The sequence below is a fragment of the Enhydra lutris genome, unplaced genomic scaffold (genome assembly GCF_002288905.1).
Source record: "Enhydra lutris kenyoni isolate GAN:26980312 unplaced genomic scaffold, ASM228890v2 scaffoldscaffold24, whole genome shotgun sequence".
Classification (NCBI taxonomy): Eukaryota; Metazoa; Chordata; class Mammalia; order Carnivora; family Mustelidae; genus Enhydra; species Enhydra lutris.
This window is the reverse complement of record NW_019154108.1, coordinates 22005495-22018327: the sequence shown is the minus strand read 5'-3', so window position 1 is coordinate 22018327 and position 12833 is coordinate 22005495. Positions and strand designations below refer to the sequence as shown.

Below are 12833 nucleotides of genomic sequence, written 5' to 3'. Positions count from 1 at the left end.
TTATTGAACCAGTATAAATACATAGGTACTCTGAGTCATTTTAAAGTTGTTGGAAGGAATGCAGCATATTTATATTTGGTGTGATACTTAACATTCCTAGTTAAATGTATAAAACTAGTTAGATATTTTCCACGAACATTAAAAGTAAGAAAAAAAAAATACTTAAAATATATGGAATAAAATGACCCCTAAATTAAGTAATAGTAGTTGGTTGTTGAACATGAATTGTGCTCTTTGTGGAATTAATTACCTTTTAATCCTCAGTCAGCATCCATATAACCAGGTAGATTTGTGGGAAGCTATATGGCATTTTATTAAGTGAGTAAGGAACGCATACTGCTGTTACAATAAGCCCCCAATAAAGATTAATCTGTGGCCCTCATATAAGTCATATATCTTTTATATAAATTTAAATTTTTGTATGGCTCTTTATTTTATAGGACAATTAAGGCTTGGAAGACAGATCTAGGCTTACATTGGAATTCTACTATTTACTACCTTTGTAACTTTGGGGAAGTTAATCAACATCCTAGAAATTTCCAAATTTTTTAGGAAAAAGGGGAGGAGTAATATCTTGTAGTTTTGGTGAGTAGACTCAACCATGGTACCAGATTCATAGTTGTGTACTCAATAAAGTTAGTTTATATCAACCCATAAAGAGCAGCATTTTAGGTATTTTTTCAGAAGATGCTGAATGTTTGTAAACTTAAAGGATGTGTTTCGTTTACGTTTTTTTGAGAGATTGATTTTTGCCTGATGGGTGAATTATGGGCTTCAGCAAAGTTGGGTGTCTACTGATTTCATGTTTTTCTTTCAGATACCTGGCATATTGATAGTTCTCTGTTCTTTCAATCATTCATTAATATTTAGAATTGTCTTTAGGTTTAGGAATGTATGAAACACCCCTCTTCCTAGCTCATGAAGAAGAGTCAGGTGGCCGAAGTGTTCCCACTACCCCTCTGCAAGTAGCAGCCCCAGGTGCGTACCACAGGCGGACTGATAGATGATGTGCTTTAGTGGTAAAATGGAAAACTGTGTGACACCTTCTGGCTAAAAATTAGGTAAACCACCAAGTTAAAGTATTCTTTTCTTTTCATTTTGAAGTGACCGTGTTTACCGAGAGTACCACGTCTGATGCTTCAGAGCATGCCTCTCAGTCCGTTCCCATGGTGACAACATCCACTGGCACTTTATCCACCACAAATGAAACAGCAACAGGTGATGATGGGGATGAAGTATTTGTGGAGGCAGAATCTGAAGGGTAAGTATTTACTTTATAATTTCTGCTTGCTTTAGACTTTGACACTTGTTTTCCTTTAGCCAGGAAACAGTTTGTTGAGCTCGATTTTTAGCAGCATCGCATTACAAAACTAAACCAAGCCATACATTTCGGAAGACTGGTTTTTGCATGTAGTGGTATATCTTAGGGCTTGGATGTTATGACAGCAGACAAGTAATTTTTGCAATGTTTATCGCCCTGAAAATTACATGATGTAGTCTAGAAAAATGGTTTCTTTAAAATCACTGATACCTTTCAATTCATGCAGCTGCTTGAACTTTCCCTAAGAAAGAAGTCTTTCTGTGAAAATTAGTAAATGACTAACTTTCCATTTTGTAGTGGGCTCTCAAGTGAGCCGCACTTACTCTTTCTTTATGTGCATTTAGAACTTGATGTCTGAAATACTGACTTCTTAAAAATCATAAATTTTCTAGTAGTTTTTAAGACCAGATTGCATTTTAACACATCAGTTATAAACAAAGTTTAACAAAAGAAGTGTTTTATGACACAGCTTCTGGATTTTTTTCTTTTTTTTTTTTTTTTAAGTCAAAGGGTGTAGAGTTATTTCATGCAAGAAACCACTAGACACTGGTCTCGGAGAAATATTTAGCTGTCAAAGCAGAACCTAATTCTTTACAAAATAAAAAAGTTGGACTATGTAGAGGCACAGCTAGAAGTAGAAAACAGATTTGCTAGGTAGAGCTCAAAGATTTTGTTTTATTTAGCAGTATTTACTTGGATAATTATACACCAATTCTAGTATATGAGGGAAAAAAGTAAGCCCATTATTATGCTCCAACATAGTGCTACTTAATTCTGGGGGGACTACAGACCCTGCTAAGAATACCAGTTGCCATTAATTTTATATCATGTATGCAAGACACTTTAGATATGTCATTTCTGGGGTGCCTGAGTGGCTCAGTCATTAAGCATCTGCCTTCAGCTCAGGTCATGATCCTAGGGTCCTGGGTTCAAGCCCCACATCAGGCTCTCTGCTCAGCGGGAAGCCTGCTTCTCCCTCTCCCATTCCCCTGCTTGTATTCCCTCTCTCACTGTCTCTCTCTCTCTCTCTCTCTCTCTGTCAAATAAATAAGTAAATAAAAAGATATGTCATTCCTAACCTACACAAAATCTTTGCAAAGTATTCCATTTTACAGTGAGAAAGCTCAGACTCAGAACATGTTAAAATAACTTGCTTAGGTCACTGGTAACTGGTTTAGACTGGATTTGACCTGTGACTTCAGCCCCATGCACTTCGTCCTTCAGTAGCACTTCTCAACTTCAGCAGGTAGTCATGAGAGAGATCTTTCAGAGACGTTGTTACTAATGACTGCCCTGAAGCTTGCAGATGACAAAACTGGAGCAGATTTAACTTATTTTTGGACTATTCTTTCCCTTACTTGTGTTTTGATGTGCTTTATTGAATGGGAGAGAGACTGTTTTATTGAATGGGGAGAGAGTTAACAGCGTTGAGCCAGGAATTCACGTACCCGCAGCATGTCTCCTCTGGGCTAGAGCCCATGGTGAGTTAGTGGTAGGTTGTTGAAGAGACTTGTGAGTTATTTTAGTACTTTGCCTTCCTAGAAAACTGTTTTGAGATTTCAAAAATCTGTTTAATGTATCTCATGCAAATATTGTCAAGAATGTGTACATCCTTTGTCAAAAAGAAAAAAATAACAAAGAAGGGAAATAAAAACTAAAATTGGAACATGTCCTAGTGAGAAGAGGAATAAGGAAAAAACAGTTTGAGCTGTCTTTTCCCCTGCTCCTTTAAAAAAAAATACATAGTTACCAATATTAAGAGTCTGCAGTTTTTTATTTAAGTGATAAACTGTATCAGAAAAAGTTTAGGAACAATTTAGGATACCTCAAGGATCAGTTTTGTATTTTCCAATGAATTTTTGTTTTCTTTTCTTAGTATTAGTTCCGAAGCAGGCCTAGAAATTGATAGCCAGCAGGAAGGAGAGCCTGCTCAGGCGTCTGAGGAGTCAGATCTCCCTTCTACCAGCCAGGATCCTCCATCCAGCTCTTCTGTGGGTAAGTTCCTACTTAAGTACAACACAACTGATAGACCAAACTTGTTTGCAAAAGATGATTTTGTTAGTAACAAAGAGATCATTCTTTTTTTTCCCCCCTGAATTAAAAATGATTTATTTCAAAGGGAAATTGTATTTTATTAAAGGAAATGTAGTTTTAAGACTTGGTTGTACTAGAGGCGCCACAGGGCTGTGAGGGATGGGTCACGGGGAGGGCAGCTAAGGAGCAGTACTTCGGGTTTCCTGCCTCTTTAAAGGAGTTTCTTGTTATTTGTTCTACCTACTAGGATTCTTACATGAGATCTGATTTGGAGAGTTGAAGGGTAGGAGGTCTGTGACTCAAAAAATATTTGAAATTTACTGATTAAACAGTTTCTAAGTTTGGCTTTCAAGTTTTTGAAGTTAACTTTGAAAAAGATTATTTTATGTATTTTTCTACAATAAAAATTATTTCTGTGGTACTTTGAAAAAATAATTAACATTTATTGAGCACTTAACTATGTGTCAGACAGCATTCTAAGCCCTTTACATATATTCACTCACTTCTCACATCAACCCAATGTGGTAATCACCCATGTGGAAATTGAGGCACAGAAACGTGAATAACTTTTCCAGGGTACATAGCTAAAAAATGATGGGCAAGCAAGAATATGAACTCAAGAAGTTTGGTTTCAGAGATTCCACTCTTGAACAATACACTATACTAGCTTATCTGTCTCAAAATTTTTAGGTAGGGAATTACTTTTATTAGTTGAAGAAATACAGTACCCAATCATCCACACTAATTATTTTGAATTGTTTATAGCAGTAATTCTCAAATTCTGCCATGGAACCTTCACATTCTATGGAAGACCTGCTTAGTTCTTTCTTTCTTTAGTCATGGGACTTTGCTATCTCAAGATCTCTCTTGCCTATCAGCTGCTTTTCCCTGACACAGCAGCCTATAAGCTGATAGCCATTGATTCAGATCCCACATCTACCTTAACTAACTGCTAGTAACTTTAAATGTCTGCACAGTTATAAATGAAATATGGATAATCATAACTAGTCTTGCAGTCAGGATTAGAAATAATGTATATAAATTATATAACTCAATGCATTACACTCAGCAAGACTCAGAAATTGTCAGTTATTAATAATACAATTGCTGAAATCCTCTTCTCCCAATTATATTCTGATATCCTGTGAAAATTATCTTGGACAGTAGAATGTTACGTCTTACCTAGGCTTGCACAAGAAAATATGGTTTTTGTCCCCTTTTACAGTTTCTGTAAAATAGAATGTCTTTAAATTTATTTGATAATATAAAACAATAAGCCTCCTCAGGGGCGCCTGGGTGGCTCAGTGGGTTAAAGCCTCTGCCTTTGGCTCAGGTCATGATCCCGGGGTCCTGGGACACACATCTGGCTCCCTGCTCAGCAGGGAGCCTGCTTCCCCCTCTCTCTATCTCTGCCTGCCTCTCTGCCTACTTGTGATCTCTGTCTGTCAAATAAATAAAATTTAAAAATCTTTATAAAACAGTAAGCCTCCTCATCTGAACAGTTGTTCATTTGGTCAGTAAATATTTGAGGGCCTACCGTGTCCCGGGTGATTTGATAGAAAGTATTACCAAGGAAATGACTTTTAAGTAAAGACTGGAAAGGGCAAGGGAGCAAGCTCTGCAGTTTTTTGAGGAAGGAGTGTTCCAGATGAGATTTCTAGCAGGTATCTATAAGGCAGCAGGTGGTACATTCAGGATCAGCAAGAGGGCCGGTGTGGTTAGAGCACAGTAAAGCCAGAGAGGCAGGCTAGCAGGAGATAGGAAGGGGGTAGGAAGGAGAGCCCCAGTAGATCATTATAATTGCTTTGGCTTTTGTGGATTTAGGAAGCTTTTAGAGGGCTTCAAACAGAGTGGTGAGAAGTTCTGACTTAAAGATTTAACAGTATCAGTTTGGCTGCTGTGTAAACAAGAGACTGAAAATGTGCAATGAGCAGAAACAAGGAGAAAGTTCGGAGGATGTTGTAAATTCGAGGTAAGGACAAGGGTGTTTGAGACAGGATGGTAGAGTGAAGTTTGTGAGAAGAAGTCAGATTTGGGAGTATGTATTTAAATTTGAGCTGGCAAGATTTGCTAATGATTGGATTTGGGGTGTCTGGGGAAGAGGATTCAGATTTGACTCACATCATATGTGGAGGTCTATTGTTTCCTGAGGGAGGTGATACATGGTTCTTTTATTGTAGTCCCTGCCTGCTAGCACAGTGATACATGGATAGGCACCAAGTATGTATTATATGAGTGCAGTGAATGAATGAAAAAAATCAAGAACTTTTTTTTAATAAGAAATTTTTTTTTCACTTTTTTACCTTTTTTTGTTTGTTAAATATCTCTTGTTAAAAGTCAAACAACTTTTAAATATTGAAAATAAATGGACACCTCTGCATTTTATCCATGCATTCATTTAGTAACTAGATTTTACCATTATAAATGCTTTTCTTCTTTTTCTTATTTTTTATTTGCTTTCTTATATTTTAACGTTTGGGTTTTTTTTCTTAGATACTAGCAGTAGTCAACCAAAGCCTTTCAGACGAGTAAGACTTCAGACAACATTGAGACAAGGTGTCCGTGGTCGTCAGTTTAACAGACAGAGAGGTAAATTTCTGACATATTGATTATGTGATAGGATGTAGGATAGCAATACATGGAACAAGTTTTCTAATCCTTAAGCTTCTAACTTTATCTAGTTTTTTTTTAATGTTCCAAGGATTGATTGATTACACATTGAGCATGTGCTGTTTACTCATCTGTAAGACTTGTAAACTACAGTTATATAATGAGTATGTGCTTATATTTCATATTTATTCATTTCTTCCTTGAATTCAAAATAAGATTTGGAGAAGCTAAAGTGTTGCAGTACTAGATAGTTATTTGTTACCTCCCTGCCTGTTGTTGTTATACTTTTTACACAATAGAGTAAAGCTTTGTGACTTTAACTAGTTCAAAAAAATTAAAATTTTAATATCCCCATGTTTTCTGATGTAACCCTTAGAGATTGTATCCATGCCATGAAACTATTAATCTAATTGTAATAATTTTCAACTGAAGATGTGTGAAATGTCTAACACAGTTTTATATCTATATATCTAGATATTTGATATTGAAAGCAATTTTTATAGTGACCTAGGGTAAGTGAATACTCCAGTTTTGAGGTAACTTCTTCAAAGATGCATTCAGTTTGGTTATTTTTTTCTCTTATAGGTGTGAGCCATGCAATGGGAGGGAGAGGAGGAATAAATAGAGGAAATATTAATTAAATGTCCTGTAAACTGTAATAATTGTGAATAAGATCAAGCCTGTTTTAGTGTAATGATTGTCGAGATTAAAGACATTTTGTATTTAAATTGGTATGCTTCTCTCAACATTCTTTATTAATAAAATGTATTTCAATTTCAAAATTTTTCATTCTTCATTTAATTAGTTGACTCTTCCTTTGCCGGTGGGTCTAAGGACAGTTGTACCAGACATTGGATAAGCTCCGCCCAGAACGAGTGGTAATGACTCTTGCTGTTCTCCTGGGTTCATCGATGTTATAGTATTGATCTAAGTAGAAGAGAAATCATTTTTTAATTAAAAAGAAAACAGAACATCTGAACTTAAAAAAAAGTTTGTGTTGATTATTGTACTCAAAGATAGTGTTTATCATTTTAATATCAGAAATGTTTGTATTAATTAATTTGAACTTTCTGAGAAAAACAAAACAATTGCCTTGACAGATTGACCTGTCACCAGCTTTCTATAAAATTAGGTTCAACTCTCCTTTTTCAACGTAAGAGTTTGAGAAAAACTAAGTCTAAAAAACAATAATTTACTTCAGCTTTATCCTTTAAGGAGAATAACTTAGATTTCCGAGTTTTTCAAAGAAAAGTGCCCCCAAGTAGCATAATTTAATTTTTATTAATTAAAAACAATTGGTTTCTTAAAAACTTCTTTGTGATCTTCAGGACTTGTGAAATGATTCAAGTAGTATTTTGTGGCACCCAAGACCTTCATTAAATGCCACAGGTAATGTAAAATATTGTTTTAGTAGCAGTTTTACTCAAATAATTGGATGATGTATCATAATAGGCTTAATCTCATGAAGGATGATGCAGAATTGAATCACAACCCATTCAATTTAATTAAAAGTAAAGTGAAAATCTACACTCTTCTTCGGAGCAATTGGAATATGTATTATAGTTTAACTTCTCACCTTTAGTCACCATTGAACACTTGTTTTTGCTTTGGTTATATTCATGTTTTAGAGATTAGAACACATCTTTAGGAAGCTAAAAAGTTGCTTAATAACTTACTCCTAGAAAAGGCGTAGTAATCATAGCCATCAGGTCTTCTAATGTTGGGCAGTGCTATAGCTGAAGTAACCACATTTGGAAGTCCTCTCCACTGTAAACTCATTTTAACTTCATTATGGAGGAAACCTGTAGATTTAAAGATACCAGACTAAATGGATTGTGCTGTAGGGAAGAGCAGCCCTAAGAATCGGACAGATCTGGGTTTGAATCCCAGTGTGGTCACTGAGTAGCTCTGCTACGTTGGGTGACTTATTTAACTTAGTTGCCTCAGTTTTTGCCCCCTCGGACATGGTACAAATACCTACCTGTTAGGACTCTGCTGAGGTTTATAGATTTGTATGTGATGTTCTTGGTAAGAGGTATTTGATAAATGGCATTTATTACAAATAACAAACCTGAATAAATTGCATTCTTTAGTCACAAAAAAACCAGTATGTACATATTGATCTGGTCATTCACTGAGGCCAATTGATGTTTTGAATCACTAAGTTTTAAATTATTAGGGCTATTTAGTCACTATTTATATTCAATAAGCTTCATTCTGTGAGATAAACTGTATGACATCTATTTCATGTGTAAGAATTTTTAACGCAGGAAGAAACATTACCTTTTTCTTGATAAGAGAATCTGATGGGTGAATAGTGAATTCTGATGGTGTGTGTTTGAGAAGGTCCTATGGCACGTTCAAAGCGACGTCTCCTAACCTGTGTTGTTTCTCCATACACTGAGTAATTGATAGCAGGCCTTCTTCCAGGGCACTTTCTGATGGGTTCCTGTTTATAAATATACTGCTGAACGCCGCCACCTATTATGTAGTAGAAAATCACATGTGATGAGAAAATTAAGCTCAATCCCCCAGAAAAGTGGAAAAGAGCTTTTACAAGGTAGAGGAAATGATCAGTGTTTCTCATGAAGTATGTCCAGACATTAATAATGGCTAATAGTCAAGGGTATTATAAAATAATTGCTAAATGCTGAAGAACTTGTTGAATGAATAAAACCAACAAATTGCATAATTTTTATTTAACTTCCTTTGAAAGTAAATGATGACCTTTATATGATGACCTGAAAATTCAGGTGAAACTGTAATTTGCATGCTGAGAGCTCTGAATATATTTTACTGTCCTCCGTTTTTTCATTGAAAACAATTTGATTACAGCCATTAAAGATCTTTTGACAGTAAACTCAGTAATAAATGAAAATACTGAATAAAATTTCCCAGGCAAATCAGTACTTAGAAGTTTGGTAATTTTGTCAGTTATTGTAAACATACCTCTCTTGAAAAAATACACAGATTCAGGTCTGTCCTTGTGTTTAGCTATTGAGAGAGCTGCCACTATTTTTCCATTTAGTCCTCCAAATCCTTTTACAATTTGTTTGGGGTACCCAGGATCTTTTATATCATTGGTGAAACGCCAGTACTGGGAATCCTGTTGATTTAACAGAGGAAATAGCGTTAACATCTTGGAATAGAAAAGTTAGGGATTCATTCTTTTTTTTTTTTTTTTAAGATTTTATTTATTTATTTGACAGGAAGAGAGAGATCACAAGTAGGCAGAGAGGCAGGCAGAGAGAGAAGGCGAGGCAGGCTCCCTGCTGAGCAGAGAGCCCGATATGGGGCTCGATCCCAGGACCCTGAGATCATGACCTGAGCCAAAGGCAGAGGCTTAACCCACTGAGCCACCCAGGTGCCCCATAGGGATTCATTCTTAAATGTAAATACAGGGAGAAAGTTTTAACTTTGTTAAGTGAATAAATTGGTCTTTGATGTTACCCAATTGTTAGCTTTTTATTAAATTTTGATGATAGAATAGTTTAATAAAATATGAAGACCTGGGGCGCCTGGGTGGCTCAGTGGGTTGGGCCTCTGCCTTCGGCTCAGGTCATGATCTTAGGGTCCTGGGATCGAGCCCCACGTCAGGCTCTCTGCTCAGTGGGGAGCCTGCTTCCCCCTCCCTCTCTGCCTGCCTCTCTGCCTACTTATGATCTCTCTCTCTGTCAAATAAATAAAATCTTTAAAAAAAAATACGAAGACCCTTCTGAAGTGGAGGTTAAGCTGATTCATGCTCTTAAGATAAGGAATAGCTAGTTGCTGATTTCTTACCTTAAAGAAGAAAGTTTTTCCTTCACAATTGCATCGAGTAAAAACAGTATCAATGGGAGAAGGAATACCCCAAACTTCAGTAATTTTACGAGGTGGAGATGGTGGATTGAATGGACTCAGCATCCAGAAATAATGACCTAAAATTGAAAGTGGTAGATCAGCCTCAACTGAATGAATACTATAACTTACCCCAAAAGAAACCAAAATGAAAAATTGTTAATTAGTTCATCATTTAAAACAAAAAAGTGTGTTAACACATATTATATGACAAGTTTAGTCAACACTGTGAGGATTAGTACAGAAGTTAGTATTTGAACATTTCTGAGAGTAGATATTTCTCAGGTCTGAAGTTCAGTATAGCCTTTGAAATATTTTAGTTTTCCAGTTTCTCTAGAAAGATCCTTCTGGCTTTGTGAGTTACAGAAAAGCACTTATCTCCATTTCTTTATCTTTTAGAATTGAGTTATAATTCAGTGACTGCTAAAATCTCTTTGGCCGCTATGGTGCTAGTGTATGATTTGTTTCCTTTCAGATTTAATCTAAATATAAGAGGACTGGACCAGCAGAGAAGCAACATGAAGTAACTGCTGTTCTCCTGTTAGGTTCCCACAGGATGTAGCACTTTTGAACACGTTGCAATCAAGATGTTATTTTCATATAACGTAGAGCAGGGAATACAAATACAAACCTGGATATCATGTCACTTGATATGAAATTAAAATTTGAACTACCTTTTAATTACTAATGGAAAGAAAAAATTTAGTAGTATCAGTTCAAGCTGTTTTATTTGTTACTCTAATGTGTTTAATTCTGTTAATCCTGTATTTTGGTAATTACTTTCATGTTCCCATATTGTGTGAGTTAAGTTCATCAGTCAGGTTCCCCTCCAGAAAGCTCAACCCAAGCTTCCGCTCTCCTTTGGTTCTCATAAATGCCAAGAATAAAATGATGGGCAGAAGAAAAAATATGTGCATAGCTCACCTCGAAATGCAACCAGTGTTCCATTGCGCAAAGTAGTCAGTCCATCTACTGGCTTACCGTTGCATAAATTAGTCTCATCTAAAACAAAAGATTAAGCCGATACAAAAGGAAATGAGAAAAGAGTTTATGTTCTTTTCAAATCCTCCCACAGGGCTGTTTCCTCTGTTCACATTTTCCTAAGCTGTTGAAAGGGCTAGTAGGAGGTGTGCATATTTCAGAAACGAAAAAGAAGAGCCATATTTCATAATTGTTTTACTTAAAGGTAATATTATTCAAAAAGTAATGTATAAAAATTGGAATGGGCCAGGTTACCTGATCTTTATGTAAATTAGATAATTACTAGATGTTTGATCCCAACACAAAACTTCATTTTTTAGTTCTGATTGCCCTTTGGAATTGGTGTGGAAAAGAGAAAAATGTTGCAGACTTTTGCCTTGCATTGTACTCTTATAAGAATACGCTCCCAACTAAATTTTTTTGACATTCTGTACACCATCTCTGCATATAGACACAAATGCACTAAATTCCTTATTATTCAATTTTCCAAAGACCAAATAATCTTACGGTGATTACTCCTCTTTACCTACGGAGAAGCTGTAAAACTCTGCAAGATAATACATATCAATAGCGAGATACTAACTCAGGGTATTCTGGCCCAGATAAATTTAAGTTAACATTACCAGTTTTAAAACTGGACATAACTAATGCTTATTACCTGAAAGCATGGGATTGATGGCGATGTCTTGATTGGATCCTCTCACCAAGGTACCAGTACCTGGGATAAATATAGGGGTGAACGCAGGGGGCCTGGGGATCGTGTGAGGTTTTTCTCCAGCAATATCTGCATCTTTATTTGGATTTACTTCAACTATTTCTGAGTTAAGTCCCTGGTTGGGGCTGGTGGTAGTTTGGAACATGGCTTCCTCTGAAGAGGTAGGGTGTAATGTAGGCATTGTCGATGTAGTCATCTTTGGGGGAGTTGCTGTAGGCTTTGGTTTTCTCCCTTTAGGTACTGTTTTTGGCTTTTTGGTAGAAGTAGGCCTTTTTGGTGCTTTGGTTGGCTTTCGGGGTTTAGAAGTTGACACTTCAGGTTTCGTGGTTGTATCTTTGGGCACAGCTGTGGTTTCTTCAGGTTTATTCACAGTCTCTTCCATTGTGGTTGTCTTTTTTGTTGTCATTTCTTTGGGTGCAGGAGTTGTTGCTCTAGGAGTACTTTTGGACGATGTGATAGGAGTTCCTTGTGTGGTTGTACTTGTTTTGGACTCAGTGGTCTCTTCTGTTGGAATTGCTGTCTCTTGGGTTGTAATCTTAGGTACAGCACTTGTAATTTCAGGTTTCGTATGTGTGTCTTTTTCTGTTTTGTCTTTAGCTGTTGTCATTTCAGGTTTGGTCACTTCAGGAGCCTTGGTTACAGGTACAACAGGTTCCTTGGGACTGTTCTCAGGAGCCTTTGGTGTGGGTTTTGCAGGCGTTGATTCAGCAGGGTTCTTGGGAGTAGTGGGAGGAGGCTCCATGGTGGTAGTTGTAGTAGAGGCCTCTGAGGTGGTTGGAGCAGGTGTCTCAAGAGGAGCTGGAGCAGGCTTCTTGGGGACGGTGGGTGCAGGCTCCTTGGGGGCGGTGGGTACAGGCTCTTTGGGCATGGTGGGTGCAGGCTCTTTGGGGGCAGTGGGTGCAGGCTTCTTGGGGGTGGTGGGTGCAGGCTCCTTAGAAGTGGTAGGTGCAGGCTTCTTAGAGGTGGTGGGTGTTGGTTCCTTGGTGGTGGTGGGTGCAGGTTCCTTGGGAGCTGTGGGTGCAGGCTCTTTGATAGTAGTGGGTTCAGGCTCCTTAGGAGTGGTAGTTGTAGGCTCCTTGGGCGTGGTGGGTGCAGGCTCTTTGGTGGTAGTGGGTGCAGGCTCCTTAGGAGTGGTAGGTGCAGGCTTCTTAGGGGTGGTGGGTGTTGGCTCCTTGGTGGTAGTGGGTGCAGGCTCCTTGGGGACTGTGGGTGCAGGCTCCTTAGGGGTGGTGGGTGTTGGCTCCTTGGTGGTGGTGGGTTCAGGCTCCTTGGTGGTAGTGGGTGCAGGTTCTTTGGGGGCTGTGGGTGCAGGCTCCTTAGGGGTGGTGGGTGTCA

The 12833-nt window shown here is 37.6% G+C and overlaps 2 protein-coding genes across 3 annotated transcripts in view; one reads left to right on the top strand and one right to left on the bottom strand.

The window, feature by feature from the left end:
• Positions 1–6742, top strand: part of LOC111150655 (translocated promoter region, nuclear basket protein) — a 65426-nt gene extending 58684 nt beyond the window's left edge. For both annotated transcript variants that reach the window (XM_022508150.1, XM_022508151.1), the window contains exons 47-51: positions 883–978; positions 1105–1261; positions 3198–3316; positions 5849–5944; positions 6551–6742. In XM_022508150.1, the coding sequence (XP_022363858.1) occupies positions 883–978; positions 1105–1261; positions 3198–3316; positions 5849–5944; positions 6551–6606 (524 nt within the window). In that variant the 3' untranslated portion in view covers positions 6607–6742. The remainder of the gene's footprint in view (positions 1–882; positions 979–1104; positions 1262–3197; positions 3317–5848; positions 5945–6550) is intronic.
• The window catches only part of LOC111150656 (proteoglycan 4), a 17880-nt gene continuing 11699 nt past the window's right edge, over positions 6653–12833 (bottom strand). The window contains 7 exon segments of the mRNA XM_022508152.1: positions 6653–6892; positions 7642–7767; positions 8249–8446; positions 8915–9071; positions 9746–9882; positions 10727–10804; positions 11442–12833. The exon segment at positions 11442–12833 is cut by the window's right edge and continues 10 nt beyond it. Coding sequence (XP_022363860.1) covers positions 6795–6892; positions 7642–7767; positions 8249–8446; positions 8915–9071; positions 9746–9882; positions 10727–10804; positions 11442–12833 — 2186 coding nt within the window. The 3' untranslated portion in view covers positions 6653–6794.